The sequence below is a fragment of the Somniosus microcephalus genome, chromosome 2 (genome assembly GCF_052327205.1).
Source record: "Somniosus microcephalus isolate GS21.2 chromosome 2, FLI_Smic_1.0, whole genome shotgun sequence".
NCBI lineage: Eukaryota > Metazoa > Chordata > Chondrichthyes > Squaliformes > Somniosidae > Somniosus > Somniosus microcephalus.
The window spans coordinates 197,489,131-197,512,541 of record NC_140988.1 but is presented as its reverse complement, the minus strand read 5'-3'; the positions used below and the strand labels follow the sequence as shown (position 1 = coordinate 197,512,541).

General features: G+C 40.5%; 1 protein-coding gene across 5 annotated transcripts in view; it reads left to right on the top strand.

Annotated features, from left to right (window-relative positions):
- camsap2a (calmodulin regulated spectrin-associated protein family, member 2a) overlaps positions 1–19,921 on the top strand; it is a 249,257-nt gene extending 229,336 nt beyond the window's left edge. For 3 of the 5 annotated variants that reach the window (XM_085968318.1, XM_085968308.1, XM_085968347.1), the window contains 7 exons: positions 4,536–4,669; positions 5,930–6,147; positions 6,520–6,592; positions 7,891–8,006; positions 8,088–8,171; positions 11,114–11,232; positions 12,043–19,921. In XM_085968318.1, coding sequence (XP_085824444.1) covers positions 4,536–4,669; positions 5,930–6,147; positions 6,520–6,592; positions 7,891–8,006; positions 8,088–8,171; positions 11,114–11,232; positions 12,043–12,348 — 1,050 coding nt within the window. In that variant the 3' untranslated portion in view covers positions 12,349–19,921. The remainder of the gene's footprint in view (positions 1–4,535; positions 4,670–5,929; positions 6,148–6,519; positions 6,593–7,890; positions 8,007–8,087; positions 8,172–11,113; positions 11,233–12,042) is intronic. The other 2 variants (XM_085968338.1, XM_085968328.1) reach the window with 1 other exon arrangement.
- Positions 19,922–23,411: the final 3,490 nt, after the last annotated feature.

Below are 23,411 nucleotides of genomic sequence, written 5' to 3'. Positions count from 1 at the left end.
GTATCACTGCTTTCGACAACGAGGTAGAAGACTGGACCACGTATGTGGAAAGAATTGAAGTGTACTGCAAGGCAAATGAGGTGGCTGATGGAAAGAGGGCGTTGGTATTATTAAATCTGATGGGTGCGAGTACGTACGGCCTATTGCGGAATTTAATTACCCCAGCTAAACCAATGGAGAAAAGTTTTGAGGAGATTGTTCATATCTTACAGGAACACCTAAGCCCTACACCACTGCTGATAGCAGAAAGATTCAAGTTCCATAAAAGAAACCAGCACAAAGATGAGAGCAATGCTGACTATCTTACGGAACTACGCAAGTTATCGAAGCACTGCCAGTTCGGAGCAGGACTGGCAGACACCTTACGAGATAAGTTTGTCTGCGGGCTCCAGAGTGAAGGAACCCAGAAACGACTACTTTCAAAAAAGGACCTGACGCTAGAACAGGCTTTCAGCGTGGCAGTATCCTACGAAGCAGCAGCACGGGGAGCTGCGGAAATACAACAGAAACCACAAGAATACAGCGCTAACGAAATGGCGTATGGAGCCGAAAAGTGCTATCGCTGCAGCAGAACAACCCATGAGCAGAAGGACTGCTGGTTTAAAGACAAAATATGCAGGCAATGCGGGAAAATGGGACATATAGCAAGAGTCTGCAGGTCGGGAAAGAAGACCAACACCATGCGTCACCATACGGCATTGGAGCGGTGCTGTCACACAAATTCCGTGACGGTTCAGAGAGGCCAATAGCCTTTGCATCACGCTCGCTAACCTCAGCCGAGCGTAACTACACCCAGATTGACAGGGAGGCCCTCAGCCTGGTGTGGGGGGTGAAGAAGTTCAATCACTATCTGCACGGGCAGAAATTCACCCTACTGACTGATCATCAACCCCTGGTCTCAATTTTTAACCCAAAGAAGGGCGTTCCGGTGATGACGGCGCAACGGCTGCAAAGATGGTCACTTTTTCTAGGGGCACATCAGTATGACATAGAGTACAAAGGTACGAAACAACATGGAAACGCTGATGGGCTGTCGCGCCTACCGTTGCCTGCGGCGGAAGAAGCACCTGCAGTGGACCCGGTGGAGATATTCCATGCGACCATAGTCGAATGTTTGCCTGTTACAAACGCAAGTATTGAGAAGGAAACCCGAAATGACCCGACACTCTCTCGAGTCTATGATTTGACGGTGAAGGGATGGCCAGCATATGGCGACTCACTGTTGCCAGCATTCTCGCCAAGGAGGGAACAGCTGTCAGTGTGCCGGGGAACCTTGATGTGTGGATCCCGAGTGGTAATTCCACCCAAGTTGAGAGATAGAGTGCTCAATGAGCTTCACGAGGGACATCTGGGAGGGGTAAAAATGAAGAGCCTAGCCAGGGCGTTTGTGTGGTGGCCGGGAATCGATAAAGAAATCGAGGATATGACCAAGAGATGCACAGGATGCCAGAAGGTCCAAAACGCTCTACCACAGGCCCCGCTACATCCATGGGAGTGGCCCTCATCTCCATGGCAACAGGTACACATTGATTTCGCTGGTCCATTTATGGACTCACTGTTCCTAATCGCTGTGGACGCCCATTCGAAATGGCCAGAGGTCATTAAAATGTCCTCCACCACCACGGAGAAAACTATTGCAGTCCTAAGGACCATCTTCGCCAGGAATGGGTTGCCAGAACAGATCTGTTCCGACAATGGCCCACAGTTTGTGTCTGAGGAATTCCGGAGGTTCCTGAAGAATAATGGGATGAAACATTACACATCTGCCCCATATCATCCAGCCACAAATGGATTGGCTGAGAGGTTTGTTCAGACCTTTAAAAAGGCCATAAAGGCAATGTATAATGACGACATACCACTGCAACACAAGGTGGATAACTTCCTGTTTGCTTACCGGAATGCGACACATGCAGTAACCAACCAAACTCCAGCCGTACTGTTTTTCAACCGGAGACTAAGATGTCGCTTGGATTTGCTCAAACCAAACATAAGACGAGATGTTGAGGATAAGCAGTTCCAGCACATATATGAGAAGCCTACCAGGAGCTTCAAGATAGGGCAACCAGTCTTGGCCCACGACTACCAAACAGAAAAATGGCAGCCAGGCACGATATGCACACAGCAGGGACCACTAATGTACACAGTGGACGTTGGAGAGAGCATCATGAGACGCCATGCTGACCAGATTCTAGAGTCACAGAAACAAGCCAAACCTGTACCACAAGCATGTGCACCTGGTAATGAGCCTGAAGTACAGATTGCGTCTACCTCAGAAGCAGGGGTATTGGAAGCTGACGAACCAACCAATGACAATGAGCCAGAATTGACTCCACCGCCAGAACAGGATACTCGAGAAAGGCGCTATCCAGTCCGGATCAGGAAGCCTCCTCAAAGACTGAACTTATAAATGACTATTTCAGTTGATGTATATATATTACTGAGAAAATTGTAATTTTAATTAGTTATTATTTAGTTGTTAAATGAATGTTATGTACTGTTTATCTAAAAGGGGAGGAATTGTTGTGTATGTACCTTTAAGGGAATAACTGGTCTTAGACTGCAGTACCGGCAGTGACCACCCCTGTATAAAAGGCCCCAGCAGGCTTCTGTAGTTTCAGTTTCAAGCTGCCTCTTGTTCAGTAAAATACCTGTTAAACTGTTCTTCCGAAGTCCGTGTATTATTGAGGCGCGGATTTTACAGTTGCGGTCAGTTACAACTGAGTGGCTTGCTAGGCCATTTCAGAGGGCAGTTAAGAGTCAACCACATTGCTGTGGGTCTGGAGTCACATATAGGCCAGACCAGGTAAGGATGGCAGATTTCCTTCCCTAAAAGACATTTTATGTGACACCTTATTGAATGCCTTCTGGGAATCCAAATACACTACATCTACTGGTTCCCCTTTATCCACCCTGCTCGTTACATCCTCAAAGAGCTCTAGCAAATTTGTCAAACATGATTTTCCTTTCATAAAACCATGCTGACTCTGCTTGACTGTATTATGATTTTCTAATTGTCCTGCTACTACGTCCTTAATAATCAATTCCAGCATTTTCCCAATGACCGATGTTAGGCTAACTGGTCTATAGTTTCCTGCTTTCTGTCTCCCTCCTTTCTTGAATAGTGGCGTTACATTTGCGGTTTTCCAATCTGTTGGGACCTCTCCAGAATCCAGGGAATTTTGGAAGATTACAACCAATGCATCCACTATCTCTGCAGCCACTTCTTTTAAGACCGCGTCGCATGCCTAAACCCGGCACTTGCGCAACCCCTACGGGCGCATGCGCACCTCGTACGCGTCCACAGGGGTCGCAAAATACGACCCAATGAAGCACAACTGATGTAATTGTATCCAAGCAGACGAAGAAAGTTCAAACTGCATTTTTCCCTTTAGTGTGCACGATTAAAATTGCACAGGATTTCACCAGAATTAATTAAGTCATATTGATGTTAAAAAAAACGATAGGAAAATTTATTTCAAATCTCTTCCATATTGGGCAGCAAACTTTTCCCCTCTCCCCCATCTTTATCTTGCATGTTCCTTATTTCAGATGGGTAACTGGATTTGTAATAGTGCTTCCCGTCTAATTGTACTCATGACAGAACAATCTTTTTGGTCAAAATCAAAGGCAAGCCAGATAACTTGGCTTGCGTGGTTATTGCAAATTAAATGGTGATGTTCTCCGTTATTCACATACCTTCCCTTGCTAGAAGGGAACAGTTTGATAGGAACAATTTGATGTGTCCCAAGTCATAAGGGAAAGCAATAAAAAGTAAATGAATGGGATGGACATTTGGTCTAAAACAGTACAAAATGATCCTCTAATGTTATTTCTTAAAGAAGAGTTAGGAATAATGAAACATGCACCACCTCCAGTAAATTGTAGTTGCTGTATTCAAGGAGTGGGTATCGATTGCCCCTCCTCTGTGACTTCTGTTCCAGCGAGTGGCCATTCATTGAGGCTGTTTGAGCCTCTGAAGATGTTTGCACCTCCTTTTACTTCTGTTGGGTAACCTGATCACATGTGCCTTTTCAAATAAGATTACGAAATTATCAGCTACTCTTTCTGATAGAAGAAAAGTCATCATTCAAAATTAGAACGAAAAACATTAGAAATGCCCTCTCGAGTTTTATAGGGTGAGATTGCAATGTGTGTTTCCAGTGTCATGTTAGCAATTCCCTTGAAGACTTGAGGGTCTGTGTGGAGTAGATGTGAGTCTTGTCTGATTTATTTCCTTGCACTTTTCACCAAGTTTAAGGCTAAGTGAAGGTTCTCTTAAATCGTGCTGGTGGGGTCAGTGGGCAGGTGAGTGGTCGCTCCCCTCACTCCATACCACCTCTTTTACCTTTTCTTTTTCTAGACCTAACTGCAGAAGTTGAGATTTAGTATTGAGGATTGAGATATCTGATCTGTTGTGGTTTTTTTTGGAGTGTTCTTTTAATGTGGTTTCTTGTAGTTTCAAATCATATATAGTAAACTGTTTAAAATGCAAACTTAAAAACAATCAATTCCTATTTTAACGCTCGTTTTTAAAGGATGATCAGAAAGCTGAAGATATTGCTGTGAAACGAGCAGCCCTCTTGGAGAAACGTATGAGGAGGGAGAAGGAAAAACAGATTAGACGACAGCAGCTGGAAGCAGAGTTAGAAGAGAAGAAGGAAGAAGCCAGGTACTACATGGTCAGAAATATAACTGTTTTATAAAAAAAAAAGTCGGCCTTTTCTAGAATTTTTTGCTGATTTGCATTTAAATACAAAAGACATTGAGATATGCAGTTATCGAAAGCTGGCTTGAATTTGCATATCTTTAGGTTTCAGTCTTTCCACAGTAGAAGTTAATCTGCAGCTTGCACCAAGACTGCCATGAATTTCACTTACATAACAAACCCCCGGTACAGTAATGGATCACTATTCACAATAATGCGTGATGACTTCAACTTGAGCCTCATTAATTAGATGTGCATTTATTCAAAAATGAAGATAAACCACAAGAAGTTCTTTCTTAAACTTTAAAACCATCCTGTGATCCATGGCAATCAAAATTTCTTATTGTTCAGTTTTTTTTTAATACACAGTAGGTCTGATGTTGTGAAACACTATTTGTTATAATTCCAGAACTGGTAACTTGTGATATTTGTTGCCTTTTTAAAAAAAATTAACAGTGCTGTGATGTGTTGTGTTTCAGCGTATATGAATGTAGTTGCTCATCATTCTAAAATAAGCGTTTGTAAAGCATTTTCTTTGGAATCTTTACCAGATTTCAGTCCTTAGCACCATTAAATGAGCTAAAAGCGGAGTGCTATAGCCTACACTAGCAACACAGGGCTACTGATATTGGGTCCACTGCAGCCCTGACCAAGGTGATCTATTTTCTACATTACTTTTTATGGCACAATAGTGAGTACCGCACAAAAACCATGCAGCAAAATGGACCATTCCAGGAAGTTTTGACCTGTCATTAAACTCAATGGTAGCACACACACCACTGAGTCAGAAGGTTCAAGTTCTACACGAGACTTCAGCACATAATCTAGGCTGACACTTCAGTGTAGTAATGAAAGATTGCTGCACTGTCAGAGGTGGCATCTTTTGGATGAGATGCCAAACTGAGGCCCTATCTGCCTCCTCTAGTGGGTGTAAAAGATCCCATGGCACTATTCCAAGAGCAGGAAGTTCTCCTGGTGTCCTGATCAATATTTATCCCTCAAATCAACATCAATTTACAAAAAAATCCAGATTATCTTGTCATTAATCTCCCTGCTGTTTTGCGGGACCTTGCAGTGCGGATATTGGCTGCTGCATTTCCCTACATTACAAGAGTGACCACACTAAAATACTTAATTGGCTGTGAAGCGCTTTGAGATGTCCCAAGGTTGTGAAAGGAGCTATATAAATGCAAGTTCTTTGTTTCTTTCTTGAATTTCCCACAGACTCAAAGCTGAAGAAGAACGACAAAAGAAGGAAGATGAAAGATCGCGCAGAGAGTTCATTAAACAGGAATACCTGAGGAAAAAACAGCTGAAACTAATGAAGGACATGGATAGTGTGATAAAGCCTCGTCCCACCAGTCTGAAACTCAAAAAGGCTCGTCCAAAGTCTTTCCGAGAGGATGCGTCGAGTCCACGAACACCTGTCAGATCATCAGCAGGTAATCAATACCTACAACTTTTAAAGGGTCTGATTGTTTGGAGAGACCATGTTGATGTTCGTTTGTAAATCACTTTGAGTCTCTCACTAACATCAAATTTTCTATCATTGCATGTAACCTAGTAGAGATACAAACAAAAAACTGCAAATGCTGGAAATATACAGAAGGCCCATCAGCATCTGAAAGAGAAAAAACTGGTCTGATGATGGGTTCCATGCCCAAAATGTTAACCTATCTCTCTTTTCTCAGATGCTGACTGCTCCAGTAAAGAAACCAGTGAACAACGTTTTAAAGAACTAAACCATTAGACTAACTATTCTTAACAAATGTTTTATTTTTGCATAGACTGACAATGTGCTCACTGTTTTCCAGTGTCCTGTCTATCTTTGGCATCACTGAACACAGCAATTGCTGACAGTGTACATTCAGGAAAAAAAACTCCCAGGTAATAATAATCATAGCTGATATTTAAATTCTTTGTGGTTAAGACTGCTGTTCATTGTGATATACAGGGAGCAGTTTTGAATAATACTGTGAAATTTGGATTGCTGTCTTTCACCAAGCTTTTGATCACCTGTCCTAATGTCTCCTTATGTTGCTTGGTGTCGAATTTTGTTTGATAACGCTCCTGTGAAGACCCTTGGGACATTTATTATGTTAAAGGCAGTGTATAAATCCAAACTGCTGCTGTTCAGCTGACCACTGTGCAAATCTAAAATTTTTTTTAGGTACAACACGGCATTGAAATTTAAAACTAATCCCTGAGGGGAAGACATGCTACAGTATATTTAGGATTCACAAATGATAAATATGATCTCACACTTTCAATTACATTTTACACAAATGTAGACTCGGACTTATTACCATCTAGGGTCCACGCCAATCATCAAAGTTTGGAACACGATGTTCGATCACATGCCAGATAGGTGGTTTTGTTTTGGGATGGATCATTGTCGGGTATCCTGATGGCGGAATGGGGTCGAGTAGATTTCTGAGATTTACATACCCTCTCTCATCACATTTTGTGGGGTTTTTTTTAAGTATACTGCTTCACCCATGTATTAGATACAGAAAATCAATATTAGAAGTACAAAATAGAGAGTCATCTGATTTAAACATTCCTTTAATACAATCTATTGGTAGAACATGAGTGATATTATTGTGACTGTCCCTAAGAAGGAACAATAACTAGTGTTGAATACATTTTGGATTGGATTGCTGAATTCTGAGATGTTAGAAACTGAAGGCTACTTTTTAAAACTTGAAGGACCAGTATAGTAAGTTAATAAACATTGGCCTTTATTGAACATGGTACAATATTAACATCTGAAATGGTTAATACCTCCCAGCAGACAAAGGAAGTTACATAGAATTTATTACATCGTGCAACATAGCTTCAAGGCCATTGTTTCATAAGGTTCAAAACATATTGGGCCGTATTTTGCGACCCCCTATGGGTGCGTACGAGGTGTGTACGCACCCATAGGGGCGCGCAAGTTCCAGGTTTAGACATGCGAAGCACATGCGCTAAAACCTGTAACTTGCGGGAAGCCTCCGATCGCAAATTTTGGGGCAATATTGATGGAACAAGTAATAAAAGTCCAGAACAAAGGAATTTTTTTCCCCTGCAGCAGATTGTCTGCTAATTACAAATTGTAATGTGGTGTATTGAATCGTTATATCAAAATTCCTGTATTCATTGAGGATTTTTCTTTTCATAATTAAACATTTTTTTTTTTACAGGACAGACTCAGTTGATGGATTTATGTCACCAAGTTGTTCTGCCAATCGCAATGGTGAAAAAGACTGGGAGAATGACTCAACAGCTTCCTCAGTGGCTTCTGCAACAGAGTACACAGGTGATGTTCACATTGTTCTCGAATATTCTTAGTACTTTACAATTGGCGCCTTTATACTCCCTCTCTCTTTCTTCTCCACAGTGAGCCCACGTAAACGGATTGCCAGAGTGAATTTACATAGAATATACAGCACAACAGGCCATTTGGCTCAACTAGTCTGTGCTGGTATTTATACTCCACACTAGTCTCCTCCCATTCCATCTACCTCCTCTCAGCATATCTTTCTATTCTATTTTCTCTCATGTACTCGTCTAGGTTCCTTTTGAAAGCTTCCACGCTATTTGCCTCAACCACTTCCTGTGGGAGCAAGTTCCGCATTGTAACCAGTCACTGAGTAAAGAAATTTCTCCTTATTTCCCTATTAGATTTATTAGTATCTATCTTGTATTTATGGCCCCTAGTTTTGGCTTCTCCCACAAGTGGAAACATTTTCTCCACATCTACCCTGTTAGAACATAAGAACATAAGATATAGGAGCAGGAGTAGGCCATTCGGCCCCTCGAGCCTCATTTAGTACCTCAGCCATGCCCTCTGTCTCCATGCGTAGCTTTCCTTTTTTGTCCCTAATCGGCCCCAGCCCTCCTCTTACTACCCATTTACTATTTATGTGCCTATGGAAGACTTTTGGATTCCCTTTTATGTTAGCTGCCAATCTATTCTCATAATCGCTCTTTGTCCCTCTTATTTCCTTTTTCACTTCCCCTCTGAACTTTCTACATTCAGCCTAGTTCTCACTTGTATTCTCAACCTGACATCTGTCATACGCCCCCTTTTTCTGCTTCATGAGAACATAAGAAATAGGAGCATTTGGCCCCTCGAGCCTGCTCCACCATTCAGTAAGATCATGGCTGATCTTCTACCTCATCTCCACTTTCCTGCACTATCCCCATATCCCTTGATTCCCTTTAATATTCAAAAATCTATCGATCTCTGTCTTGAGTACACTCAACGACTGAGCCTCCACAGCCCTCGAGAATTCCAAAGATTCACCACCCTCTGAGTGAAGAAATTTCTCCTCATCTCAGTCCTAAATGGCCGACCCCTTCTTCTGAGCCTGTGACCCCTGGTTCTAGGCTACCCAACCAAGGGAAACATCCTCCCTGCATCTACCCTGTCAAGTCCTGTAAGAATTTTATATGTTTCAATGAGATCACCTCTCATTCTTCTAAACTCTAGAGAATATAGACCTAGTCTACTCAATCTCTCCTCATAGGACAATCCCCCCATCCCAGGAACCAGTCTGGTGAACCTTTGTTGCACTCCCTCTATGGCAAGTACATCCTTCCTTGGGTAAGGAGACCAAAACTGTACACAATACTCCAGGTGTGGTCTCACCAGGGCCTTATATAATTGCAGTAAGGCATCTTTACTCTTATACTCCAATCCTCTTGTAATAAAGGCCAACATACCATTTGCTTTCCTAATTGCTTGCTGTACCTGCATGTTAACTTTGTGATTCGTATACAAGAGCACCCAGGTCCCTCTGAACACCAACATTTCCCAGTCTCTCTCCATTTAAAAAATACTCTGCTTTTCTATTTTTCCTACCAAAGTGGATAACTTCACATTTCTCCACATTACCTTCCTCCAATCTGAATGGCCCTACTCTCTGCTTCCTATTTTTTTAGCCAATTTGCTATCTATTCAGCTATTTGTCCCCTGACTCCACTTGCCCTAACCTTTGTCATGAGCCTATCGTGTGATCCCTTTATTGAAGACCTTTTGAAAATAGGCTTGAGTGCATTTTATGTTCTATTTGGACTTCAGTATCGGCACTTTTACCTTTTAGTCCAGGCTTGTACCAGGTCTCAGGAAAGTGATGCAAAACTAGGTGGTTATTCCGCAATCTCATCATCTGGTTTTCTGGTCTCCATGTAGGCTGAGTCAGAAATTGAAGACCCGCTGTTCCAAGCATACCTGCACATCAAGGTGCACGCAGTGGACAAGCCTGGGAATTTAATGCTCAACTGCTTCCACACGTCAGTCAGTTTGCACCACACTGTGATGTTATTTTCATGGTTGATGTTGTTCTGATGGCTGATTGTGGTAGGTGTCGATTTCTGATGCCTGTATGGAGATCAGCTCATCTATATTAGCAAGTGGCACCAACACTGCAACACCATTGCATTTGCAATTGACAGCATTCTAGTGAGTGTCTTAAACGTCTGTAGGATTTTTTATTGCCCTTAAATTTCTGGGGTTGGAAAGAACTTGAGTCTAATTTCCGACCAGAGGATAGGAATATGGGCCGGGACCAGGTTCTGCCGAGATTCTGGCCCATTTTGACCAGACCTTTAAATTCTGTTTAGGGGAGTTGTGGGTGGATATTTCCCACATCAAGGGAGGATATTAAGGGGAGTTCCCAAACTTCCCTGGGAAATTCCTTCCTTTTTCTGCCCTTGAAAGGCCTCAATGGAACTTAGTTGAAAGTTAGTATAAGTCCATTTGAGACCCCAAACCTTCACTAGAATAAGGTAAGTGATCCTAAAGTGGATCGATTTAACTTCTCTAGTGGAAGTGGCTCCAGTGGGAGCTATAGAATGTGAGGGGGGAGAAAGTTTCTTTGGTTCAGTTGGGGACAGGGGTACCTTGGGTGGATTGTCAAGGCATTGCTTCGCCTTGAGGGCACATCGAATCAGGCCAGAGCGAGAGCTGCTGCCGCGTGAACCTTGCCGGCATCAACGACCCTGGCTATGCAAATAACCCCGGCCCCAGGATTGGGAAAAGGGTCTCTGGCTATTGGGTGGGGAGGGAGCTTCCACTCTGCTGCACTTAGGCTGGCCCTCGTCTTAGATTGGGCCATTTTTCTTCAAGCTTAAGTGCTGGAAATTTCAGGTCTGAACGATACTTGTAAATGAACACCCAAATATTGTATTACATTCCAAATTTCTTCTGCCTTTTATAAGTTATAATTATGTGTATGTAATTCATATGTGGTGATTGGATAATTAAAGTGAGGAGCTAAATGTAGCCTAGGCAGAGGTAATGCTTCTTGTTATCCTCATGCAGTAAAAAGTTTGCGAATTAACACAAAAAATAAAAAGAGATATGATATTTGATATGGTTCTTTTGGTGTATGTATTTATAATTTATTTATATATTTGCAGGACCAAAGTTATATAAGGAACCCAGTGCAAAATCTAACAGGCATATAATTCAGAATGCAATCTCTCACTGCTGTCTGGCTGGAAAAGTCAATGAGAATCAGAAGAATAAAATACTTGCGGTAAGATCAAAATTCCTGATTGCATCTGTAGTTATGTTAAAACTAATCTTTATTTTAAAAATCAAAAGACTGTAGCTATTTAATAATATATGGTATATAATTCAGTGCAGCAAACTCCAAAACTGAACTGTCTATCCTCATCAGTCATGAAAAAGTTTTTCATTTAATTTAAAGCCTTCCCTTTTGCAGTGGTCGCTGTAGGATTAAGTGTACGATGAGTGGAGTACTGTTAGAGTTTCCCTTTGCCAGAATTTTTTTTTTGTTAAATCAGATCTTTTTACATACAGTCTCCTCTTGATTCCAATCATCTGGTAATTTGAATCAAAATTATGCAAAAAGCACCTCCTGTGCCTTTTTAATGAAATTGCTTATTTATATTGCTGGATGGTTCCATTTTTTTTTGGAGCAAACAACTTTGAATTAACAAGTATAGACTGCATTCACTCAATGCAATAGTTTACATTTTTATATACTGCATGTACTATTACGGCATTAATTCCTTGCTTGGGTACAGTTTCATGCACCTGGGTGTGACCAAATACCTCAACTGAGGGGCCATTCTTCATGGCGTTCACAGACTATACCTACAGGAGAGGCACCACAGCTGTTTTCAGTTGTAGCACCCCTGTTGCCTCACTGGCTGAGATCAACTAGCTCAGCATAGTACAAGGACCATACCCGTCTGTGTAGATCGTTGGCTCTCTGTGACTGTTGGTTCAGTCAATCAAATATTTCTATAGTATCTTCAAATGTGCTTTTAGTAGGTTAAATGTGACCACATTATCACAGCTGTATTTTGTGTATTTTTAGGAAATGGAGAATTCCGAAGCCAATAACTTTTTGATCCTTTTCCGGGATGCTGGTTGCCAATTCCGTTCACTCTATACCTACAGTCCAGAAACAGAAGAAATTATTAAGTTGACAGGAATAGGGCCTAAAAACATTGGAAAGAAAATGATTGAGGGACTCTACAAGTACAACTCTGATCACAAGCAGTTTAGCCGCATTCCTGCAAAATCTTTGTCTGCCTGTGTGGACGCAGTTATCATCCACGGCCACCTGTGGCAGTATAAAAGACCCAACACCCCCAAAAAGCTCACTCCAACAAGGTCATAGTAAGGAGAGCCATCACAAAAACACTAATGGCATTAAACAATTGCACTTCGTCGTAACCGCCTGAGGAGAAGGGGTTTTCTAGTTGCCAAGCGCAATTCTCATGTTTGTAGATTTGATAATATAGCTAGTATGTACAATAATTGAAAACTGGACACCAAACTCTGCTTTCATTATGCACAACTGGAATGTATGTGTTAAGAGGCATTGAAGGACATCACTGTTGCAATTAGAGGTAAAATGATTCATTGTGAAGTGATTTTTAACCTGATCATGCTTGTAGTTTTCTATTTGCTAATTAATGTGACATCGATACCATAACTCGTTGTTTGGTACACTGGAGCATCATTGATCTGAATGTTGCATATCTAAACTAGCTCGCAATATTTTTGCCTTAGTCACATTTTTATGTTTTTACAACTGTCATAAGATTCTGTTTATGGTATATTTTAAAAGGTCGGTGTTTTCTATGCATTCAATCTTTTTTTTATGTTCTTTGTTCCTCAGTATTGGCCATTTCTGCATAAAGGGGCTGATGATGGCTGATTAGTCCGAATGGGTGCTATGTTAGACTGATTTATTCTAATACAAAGCTACTGGCCTGGTATCATTATTTTTCCAGAATACCTACTGGAAGCAGGTTTTGTACCAGTATTGGCAGTTAACCCAAAACACCTAGTTGTTCAGTGTTAGGAGTACAGCATCATTGATGTGGTTGAGGTGTTTTTAAGCCATCATGGTAAGAATCCTTAAAACCTATGCTGGCAATCCCAGTGTTACTGTTAAGTACACTACAGATGCGTGCAACATTAGCCTCACGAGTGAATGGTATTTGCCTGTGATTCCTGCTGTTTTACTTGATGCCTTCTTAATAGGTACAGTGTACCTTGAACAGCAAGAGAGGATAGTGATAGTAATAGTATGAGTGGGTGTAGAGGCCAAAATTTGACACCAGATCAGCCATTTCGATGCTAGACAAAGAGATAAAGGAAGTTGACTGAAGAAAATTATGGAAATGGTAAAGGAACATGATTTTTTTTAAATCATTTTAACTCTGTGGTTAGACTAATGATCCATATGTGTCTATGTTGAGCAGCATGAAATTTAAACAGCTAGAGATGCATAATACACATTCCATCTTTTGAGGAGTCATTCCATTCGTGAATAATGTGCAAGTTTATCTTTGCCAAAATGGAATGCTCCTGCTTATTTTAACGTGTTGGAAAAATAAAGCCGTATTAAGACAATTTTAAGTAATCTATTTGGTGTTCAACTTAATCAGAGGGCACACTAGGTGTATAGCATTCTGAATCGCTATCTCGAGCACTCCCTAAAATAGTTTTTACTTACAAAAGCTGCTGAAGAATATCGTAGAGTATTACTAGGATAACTAGCACTAGGATACACTTTCCGTGTGTTTCTGCTGCACTATATGCTTCCCCATCATTCCTGAAAAATGCAGACTCTATTTAATTGTTGCGCAGTCACCAAATAGCACACTAGATATTATGTTCTCTCTTTACCGATCCCCCCCCCCCCGCAAAGAAAATTCACACATTGCATTTGTGTAATAAAAACTTCATCTACATGATTTTTAATTTATCGTCTGCCTTTCCTGCTTACGGAACATGAGAATTTCCATTTAATTTAGGGTTGCCACCAATCTAGTTATGGAATCCCTTTCTTTAAAGTATGCTGTCTCGATGTTTCTAAAATTTAACCCATTATAAAGTCTGGTTTTTAATAATTGTTTTCCATTTTCTTTTATGCTTCAGGATATGGAGCAATTTGTTATTGAGGCTTTTGAGGTTTCTGATTAATTTTCCATTATCAGCAAACTCATCTTCAGAATTCAAGCCATCACTTGTACTGACTAAATCGGGTCATTTGCATTCTCTCTCTCTTTTTAATTCCCTGCTGTCTTTCTCCTCAATCCAATGCACCCTTTAAATCCCTCATGCTGTTTCTCTACATCCGTCAATGATTAGAGATCTTGTTTTGTGTTTTTTTTTCCACCACAATGTATGTGGTCCCTTTCTCCCACATGATGCTTGTTGTCTTTCTCCCTTCTGACTCGTAATGCATGCTGTCTCCCTTGCCACCCAGCCCTTTTCTAGCAAAACTTGCTGTCTGTCTCTCCCCTTCCCATGACACTGGCTGTGTCTTTTCCCTCCCCGTGTCACTTGCTATCCCCCTCCTCCATAATGTATGCATTCTCCTTCTCATTCCTCTGTCAGTTGCTGTGTGTGTTTGATGCATGCTCCCACTCTTTTTTGCAGACTGGCTGGATTCACATTCTGACTTAGAAGTACAAGTGATTGCACCGTGCACGAGTTGCCTTTGTCTTTGTCATACTCTCCCTGTGATGCTTGCTTGCACTGTCATTCTCTCTATTGTATGTCATCTCTTAAGTATTTTGTGTGATGTCTTCCACTCGCAATCTTTTGAGGCCTTGCTGTGCTGTGCTCTGCTCACTCTTGCATGAAAACTCTACTATTCTTTCTGTAGCACATGCCCTGCTCTGATGTTGCTATTATTTCTGTGCCGTACGATCCCTCGTTTTTGTGGTTTGTCTGTGCATCATTCGCACATGCCAGTATTACCACTTGTGTTGATGCAGTGGTTTCCAGTGCACACAGGCCCTGGGATTTGCAGCAGCCCATTGGACCACCTGGAAACTGCTGTGCTTGTTGTGCTCATTCTGACACATTTCACTACATGAGCTCATAGAATTGCTTTTTCTGTTTTGCTCAATCCTGGTTTCTGCCCTTTCAACGCTCACTTTCTCTTTCATTCTCCTTTTCCTGTTTTATCTGCCATTCTGTCAAATTTTTCCTAGTTTTTTTTGAATATATTGAGCAAATCCATTCTTTGTTGCACAGTAATATGTGAAAATACTGCTTTAAAATTGGGTTTACCACACTAAGGATTATTTTAAGATTAACAAAACCAAGTACTAAAATGGTACTGGCGTGATAAACTCTCAGACTGACCATATGGTGGAGTTCACTATTGTCATTAGTTCACTTGGATTGTTCATATGGTTTTGTTTTACTTTTTTTTAAACTCGAGTGCCAGCAGATCCAGTGACTTCCAACCCGCATGGAATTCTATACTCCCTGGCCAGCCCTTTTTACAGATTTAAGTTCATTCTATAATGCTGTAATTGCACCTATTGTTACAGTAATAAGGCCTTTGAGATATCTGGAATAGAATTATTACTGTTATCTTAAAATGTACAATTTTAAACTATTTAAATAAAAATAAGCCTTAGAAATTTTGCTTCTGCTCTTTCTGCTTCTCCCTTCTTCCCATTTTTTTCTATTTTATTTTACATTACCTATATATTTGAATTGTTTTTTTATATAGTTTTCTCTACAGTCACCATCCTGCAGTATTCCACCTAAAATCCTCATCAGTAAAATTGGACATTGTTTCCAAATTCCAAAAGCTGTTTTATTTCCACTAACCAGGAGAATGAATGTTAAAAAGTTTGAATTGGTCAGTCTAATGTGCTTGATTTTCATTTGAAAGCTCAAAGCAGCCCAAAAGGCCAACAAGGTAATTAGTTGGAAGGCCAGGGAGTGTTGGGTGATGCTAAAGCAAGGTACCTAATCAGCCTGTGCCAGGTTTTAAAAAAAATTAAATAATTTTACTTCTAAAAGCGACATGACTTGGTAGCCATGCCAGCAGCACAAAGAAGGGGCGCGTGGAGAGATCAGTTGAGATTTACAATTCATGTTGTGTGTGATTTAGACTGACTTTTTGCAATGCTGTGATTGCAATCGCACAATACTGCCGGTTCAGCAGTGCTTTGGTGTTTGAACTTCCGGCTCACTTCAGAGCCTTCCATTTCTGACATTTTTGGCTGTTTTTGTTTTGACGCATTTTTAATTTGCAGCACAAGGGAAGAAACTGGCAGGTTGTCATAAAACACTGGCAGAACCCCTGACTTTCTACCTGCACCACATCTTTTGCCTGACATAAGGCAACAGTATCGGTAGTAGATAGAGGTGGGGTTAGGTGGACATATTCCTACCACACAAGAGTTTCAGCTATTCTCCAGTACAACCTAAGAGAATTTTACCTATTTAAATATACTCTGAATAAACAGTGTCTGACTGACTTGAGTAGTTTCTTCAGGGGTTCATGTATTTTAATATTTAACGTATGTATGCATTGCTTTCCAAGAACTGTCATTTCAAAAGGAAAACAGAGGTGAATGGTAACAGGACAAGACAAAGCTGTCACCATAATTGTCATCTCAGTAAAACCAAACTGTAAACTCTATCTGCCATAGTTTTCCTTTGATTATATTTGATTGCTTTTTTTTAAAAACGCGATCATAGTCTGAATGGATTTAAATGAAGAGTACAATTTCAGAACTGACCACAAAACATTTTTGGAAATTTATGTTGGTCCTGCTGCTTCTTTATATTTACTACCATGCCTCTCTGTCTCTGAGGGTGGAATTCAAGTCTGTGCTGAACAGTGGAACATGGTCTTCTCTATACCTGCCACTCCACATTTAGTAAACTAAAAATTTCTGCTGCAAAATGGGCCCAATTGGCTTTTCTTTGTTTGCCCAGGTCCAAACCTTTCATGCCCCTATTCATGGATTAGTGTGTAGTTATGGAAAGCAATACACACAGCAGAAATGGATCGAGAGTGTGTCTGTAAAGGAAATTCCTTCTAGCTTCTTGGGTCATTTTAAATACTTTCTTCGAAGATTTCCCACCACCATCTAGTTGCTAATTTCTTTCCTTGCAGTTGCTTATGTTTTCTTCCTCGTGCTGTACACTGAACTAGTTTTATTTGCAAACACTTTAGTCATTGTGGTTTGGCAGCATGCACAGCTCTCATTCCAGCCATCCTCCCTGAGCCTTGCCATAAATTTGGGTAGAATTGCACTAGTTTGGGGGAAGGGGAAGGTGTGATTGTTAAAATCTGTGGGGGGGTTTTTGTTTCTAACAATTGTAGAAGAAAATATATCCATTCAGTTAAGGAAACTCTCTTTGCTTGTTCCTCCCTTGTGTCCCGTATTCAGCCGAATTCATTATTTGTGTAAAAGGGAGCAGAGAGCAAGTCTTTGGATTTTTTTTTCAAATCCAGCTCGGTTGTGCTAGAAACTGCTGAACTAATTGCTTAATATTCAGTTTTTCTCTTGGCGGATTGGGTGTGTCTGGCATTGCACTGATTTGTGTCCTTCCCAATATATGAGTAACATTTCGAACAGAATGAGTTCTAAAATGAAGATTTTACTTTAATGTAGGAAATGTTTAAAGTGTGGTATTTTTAAACACCAAGAGGGCTTCAGTGTATTAATCTGAATGTTAGAGTGACATCATATACATTGCAGCATCAATGAAAACAAATGGGGCCTAACAGACAAAATATGTAACTTCTGATTATGCAATACCTGATATGAGACTTTAAGTTTATCTTTTGTATATAGGGTAATATATTCTACAATTTTGCATGATGGTGGGAATAGAAAACCTGTTCCTTGCTAGTTATGTTCTGAAGTGTGTGACAGGACATCACTAGCTTCTGTGTAATCCAGAAATGCTGCCCTGTTTGTTGTCCAGCAGTAAGGAAATTGCTTAAGGTGAGATATATTTGACTCCTTGTCTCAGATAATGAAGCTATTATCAGCCAAAATGCTAATCTCAGTGGTGTGAAGCATTGTAAAATTTCAACTGCATGTGCTCAGTGTGTCAGATTATCATGCGGCCACAGTGATTGCAGCAGGGAGGAAGGGAAATCCCATTTTAATGCTTTCCAAGTACAGAGTGTGATCTGTGATTAAGTGATTGTGGTGTTTCTCCCCCGCCCCCCTTTGTTTGACCTTTGCCCTAATGTGGTCTACTCGTTTGCCAGTTAAAATGCTATACCCGCTAGACAAAGGATGAGCATTGTTATACCTGCAGAAACAAAGGATGAACAGTGCTTCAGCATTTTACCAGTTGGTTGTTTCACTTTGTTTGCTCAAAGTCTCAGGCTTCAAATCCCTCCAGATGACATGAAATTAATGTCAAAAGCTTTTTTTAAATATTTAAATATAATTTATGCAATCATATTTCTGTATTTTTGTCAACTCTATATGCAAAACTCTATTCATGGACCTCAACATACTTAATAACTATGAGAGACTTGTGTTTATTGGGAAATTACAATGACTGAGACTTCATAATACTGTTTGCATGTTACAGAAGATAAGGTTACATGTAATGCACAAATAAACTATGTGTATTGGTTTTTAATGAGGAACATGTACATAAAACCAATATTAGGAGCTTGCTTTGTCAGCCACATTTTGCTGATTAGAAACACTGCCCCAAACTTACCAAAATACTCCTGGGTAGCAACAGTTTTTAATAGAATCTTCAGTTCCATGAGTGAAATTTGATTAAAATCTTTAGTAATTGGAATTTATTTTAATATTTACATGACCAAATAATGGAATACATAATTTAGTTATGCAGAAAGGCAGGTTACAAAATCTGAAATCATTTCTATTTCTTCACTTTTTTTTATTTCCAACTGGCCCCTTGAGTCTCTTCCACTCTGCACCTTTCCCTGCTGGGAGAAGGAGGAGTTGTGAGTGACCTGGTCTTGGGTCCTTGAGCCAATATCATTCTGTGACTGGTGGAGGTACCCAGGAGCAGTTCAAGACCAGGTCGACTACAATCCAACTTGACTGACCAACCGTCCTTCCTGTGCCGCCTCATTCGGTGTCTTAGTTAGCATCATTAGTTCTCTGTGGGTACCCAAATCCCACCCACTCCATGACAGGGTATCAGTACATGTAATGTGCCACCAGATATATTGTTTCTTACTGCATATAATAATTTATTTGACAATATTTCCCTTTTAAAGTCACATTTACTTAAAAATACAGATATCAGAATCAAAATGCTGTAAATAAGGAATTTTGGGAACAATGAGTTGTGAAGGCAGCAGGCCTTTTCCACCTGTTTGATGTTATAGTGTACTTGGAGAATGCATGGTGCAGTATGTTCAAAAACCAGAATGGGTCACTTCTTAATTTAATACCATTGTTAAATATTTTTTTTTATGAATTGAGAATCATGAGTGTGGGGTGGAAAGAGTAATGTGTCTAAGCCTTGGAGTTACTTTTACCTTTTTTGTTCAGTTCTAATCATTATTGGTAAAGCTAAGTTGGGGATAGCATGGTTTTCTATCCCTTTTCAAACACTGGTGCTTTCATCAGGGTATATTTATAGACTATGTGGAATATATTTGTTTCTCCAACTAAATTAATGTTGACAGTTGCAACAGTTACTGAAACCCTTTGGTTTCTCTGTTTTTGGGGTTTCATGTAGGTTGACTGTTACAATCGTAGTTTTGGCTGTTTAAAGCCAGAATTGACTCTTTAATTATTAATAGCCACTGTTGCTAAATGTACAGTGTGTTGTATGTTCAAACATGATAATCTTTAGCGGAGCTCTGCTTCCATTTATCAGATGCTGTGCTGTCTAATTCTGTCATGCTATCATTTAGTTTGCTAGTTACTGTGGAATATTTTTCTTTGAATAAAGTAAATAAAGCATGACATCTTGAAGATTATTATTTTGTCTTGTTTGGAGAGCATAAGTTCTGAATGTGGAATATCCTGAAGAGTAAGCTTTGTGTTCGCCTTATTCTGTCTCTAGATTTGCTCAATGTTAAATGAATATTCTAATATAAATTCCCCCAGTTAAGTTTAATTTTATTTTAATGCTGCCACATGAGTCCCTGCTGAAAACCCAACAGTCAGAATCCTGAATCCATACTTTTGCCCCCAATTATATTTAACACCCAAATTGTACTGCTCCCCATTTGTCAATTTATTCCACCTAGATAATTTCACACAATGTATATGGAATATAGATAAAGGTAGGAAATCAATTTAGAATTTTAAATTTGAACATTATCATAGGAACCTGTTTATTTGTTGGGGTTTAAAACTTTGATAAATAAAATTATAGAAGCCAGTGCTTTCCTCTGTCACAGGAATTGCAGCCAAGTGATACAGAGACTGCGTTAGCAATGATAGCAACATACTTTACTAGATACTTCGAAACATAGAATGATACAGCACGGAAGGAGGCCATTTGGCCCATTGTGCCTGTGCCGGCTCGTTGATAGAGCTATACAATTAGTCCCACTCCCCTGCCCTTTCCCTATAGCCCTACAAAATTTTCCCTTCAAGTAATTATCCCATTCCCTTTTGAAAGTTAGTATTGAATCTGCCTCCACCACCCTTTCAGGCAATGCATTCCAGATCATGACAACGCACTGTGTTTTTAAAAATTCTTCTCCTGTCATGTCGCCTCTGGTTCTTTTGCCAATTACCTTAAATCTGTGTTCTTTGGTTAACCATCTTTCTGCCAGTGGAAACAGTTTCTCCTTATTTACTCTAAATCCATCATGATTTTGAACACATCTATTAAATCCCCCTCCCGTAACCTTCTCTGCTATAAGGAGAAGAACCCCAGTTTCTCTAGTCTCCACATAACTTAAGTCCCGCATCCCTGGCACGATTCTAGTAAATCTCCTCACTTGGACTGGACAAGTCTTTTAGATTCTCTACTGGAAGACAAGTCCAGCAAAAAGATTTTTTTAAATTAAAGACATTCTTTAAAATGCATTTTACTTGTTCTTTTTGAAATGTAAAATTAGAACAGCCTACACTTACTGTCTTTGTGCCAAACCTATCATTTGCTATTTTCAGCAAAGCAATTATATGTTTTAAAAAGAAACATGAATAATGTGGAAATTAGTGTGGTACACATTGAACATCCGAATGTGTAGTTTTTGTACTACTTGATCTGTCACTTAACAGAGTCACTGTTGAGCCCTGGACAAAGCAGTAAGAAAGCACTATGGTGCAGCAACAGTAAATTGAATGCCAATATTCTCAGCTACCCATTTTAGACACACCAAAACGAGCAGCCTTCAAAATGCAAAGATAATGCTTTATCAGTGAAAAATGTTGATTTCTTGAAAGCAGTTGCTGTGCCCCTATGTAAGTGTAATTTATTTAATGGAAATATACTGTTCAATGATCTGGGCTTGGCAGAGCCAATTTCATTTTACATTTCTTGGTTGTATATAAACAATGGCCCAGAAATTCGGGTCTCCACGGGTGAGTACGCATTGGGTACTCACCCGTGGGCCCGCTGGAAGTGCCGGTTTCCTGCATGCACTGCGCATGCGCGGGAAACCGGCACTTCCGTTCCTCTGAACGAAAAGGTTCAGAGGTCGAACGCGTGCGCGGGGGAGGCTGCGCGTGCGCATCAAACTTAGGTTGTTTTTACAGGTTTCTCCGGGATTGCTTTTTACAAGGTAAGTGGTGAATTAATTAAAATTAAAACATTTTTTCCTTATTTTTTTAATACTTTAAAGCAAGGTAAGTTTATTTTTAGCCCCGTTAGAATATAAAAAAAAAATTTCAAAAATTTAAATTATTGTTTAAAATAGTTATTTAATGTAATTTATAGTTTATTTAAAAAATGTGATGTTTTTTTTAAATTTATTTGAAGGTTTAGTGCTGTTTTGGGGCTGTAGTATTTATAAGTCTTGACAGCACTTCTGGTCAGACTTATGAATGGAGCATTCCCTGCTCCGATTGGCTACCCATGGCCCACGTGATCCCAGGGGACGCATCGAACTAACTGCGCCCCTGGGATACGCAAGCACTGTGCGCCGGCAACTGGGCCAGGCCCCGGATCGGAATTCCACGGGGCCCTACAGCTCAACGGCCGGCGCGCAAGGTAAGTGCAGATCGGGGACTTGCACCCGCGGGAAGCCCCTGACCCGAATTTCTGGGCCATTTATTTGTTGTGTGAAGTGTTGCCTCACAGTCATCATGGACTAATCCTGTTGAAATGTTTGAAGCCTCAGTTCCACCCTTTCAGTTATCTGATCAAAATGACCCCCAGAATCCTTCCAATGCATTAACATTGTAATTGAATGTCAGTTAATGGCAAATAGTGTTCAACGTCTGGGTTTTTTGATAATACATTAAGTCTATGTAAATACTAATAACCTGTATTTAACAAACATCACAGCTTTATAAATTGTGACAGCATGATTTTGTGCAGTGGTGCAAAGGATTATTAATTAAGAGCATCATATTTTCCACCAGACAGGAAAGGGGGTGGGGGGAATCACAAGATCTTGAGAGGTTCAGCTGAGGAAAGTATATATCTTTTTCTGGAATACCTATCCTAGGCCTGATTGATCATAAGTAAATGCTTCATGACATCTTGTCTTAAATTTGCCTGGCATATCTGAAAGTATTGTTTCAGATTTACTTTTACTATCCCGCTAAGTATTTATATACAGTACCTCCTATAATGTCTCCTCCAAGCCATCTATTTTTGAAGCTGAAGAGCTTTGACTTATCAAGTTCTTTTCTCTGACACTGTCAGAGCCTCTCTGTTGTTCATTGGCTCTCCCAAAAAGATTTCTAGTAATCCTCTGTTGTTTGTGTAGGTATTCTAGGGTATAGTTCACCCAGTCACAAGATGTATTGGATTTAGAGTCATGGGCCTAGAAATTGGGTATAGCCTCGCTTGAGGCGTTAGAAGTGGCGAAGCGCTAAGTTTATAGCCAGACGAAAGTTATCGCTGCCTGGCGAGATATTGGGTTGCATCGCCCCCAAAGGGTCTTGAGGCGCTAATTCAGCTGTTGCATGGTGCTCTTAAGGCGCAAACGTTCAGGCGCTACTCAATATCGACGCGGACGGGCGCAGCGCAGGTGATCTCAATTACGGGAAACCATGAGACCTCCAGGCGCCGGCCGGCTCTTAAAGGGGTGGGTCAGTCAGCCTGAGCTTCAACACCCAACGCCCTGTAGGCCTCAGATTCAGCGCTCGCCCTTGTCTGGCGGTACAAAGTTGTTCATCATGGAGAAGGTTAGACAGAGAGCAGAGCGCTTCAGCACTGAGGCTCTGGACCACTTGGTGGCTGCAGTTGAGCGCCGTCGAGAGGCCCTGTATCCGGATAATGGCAAGAGGCCGAATCAGAAGGCTTACCGACGATCTTGGAGGGAGGTTG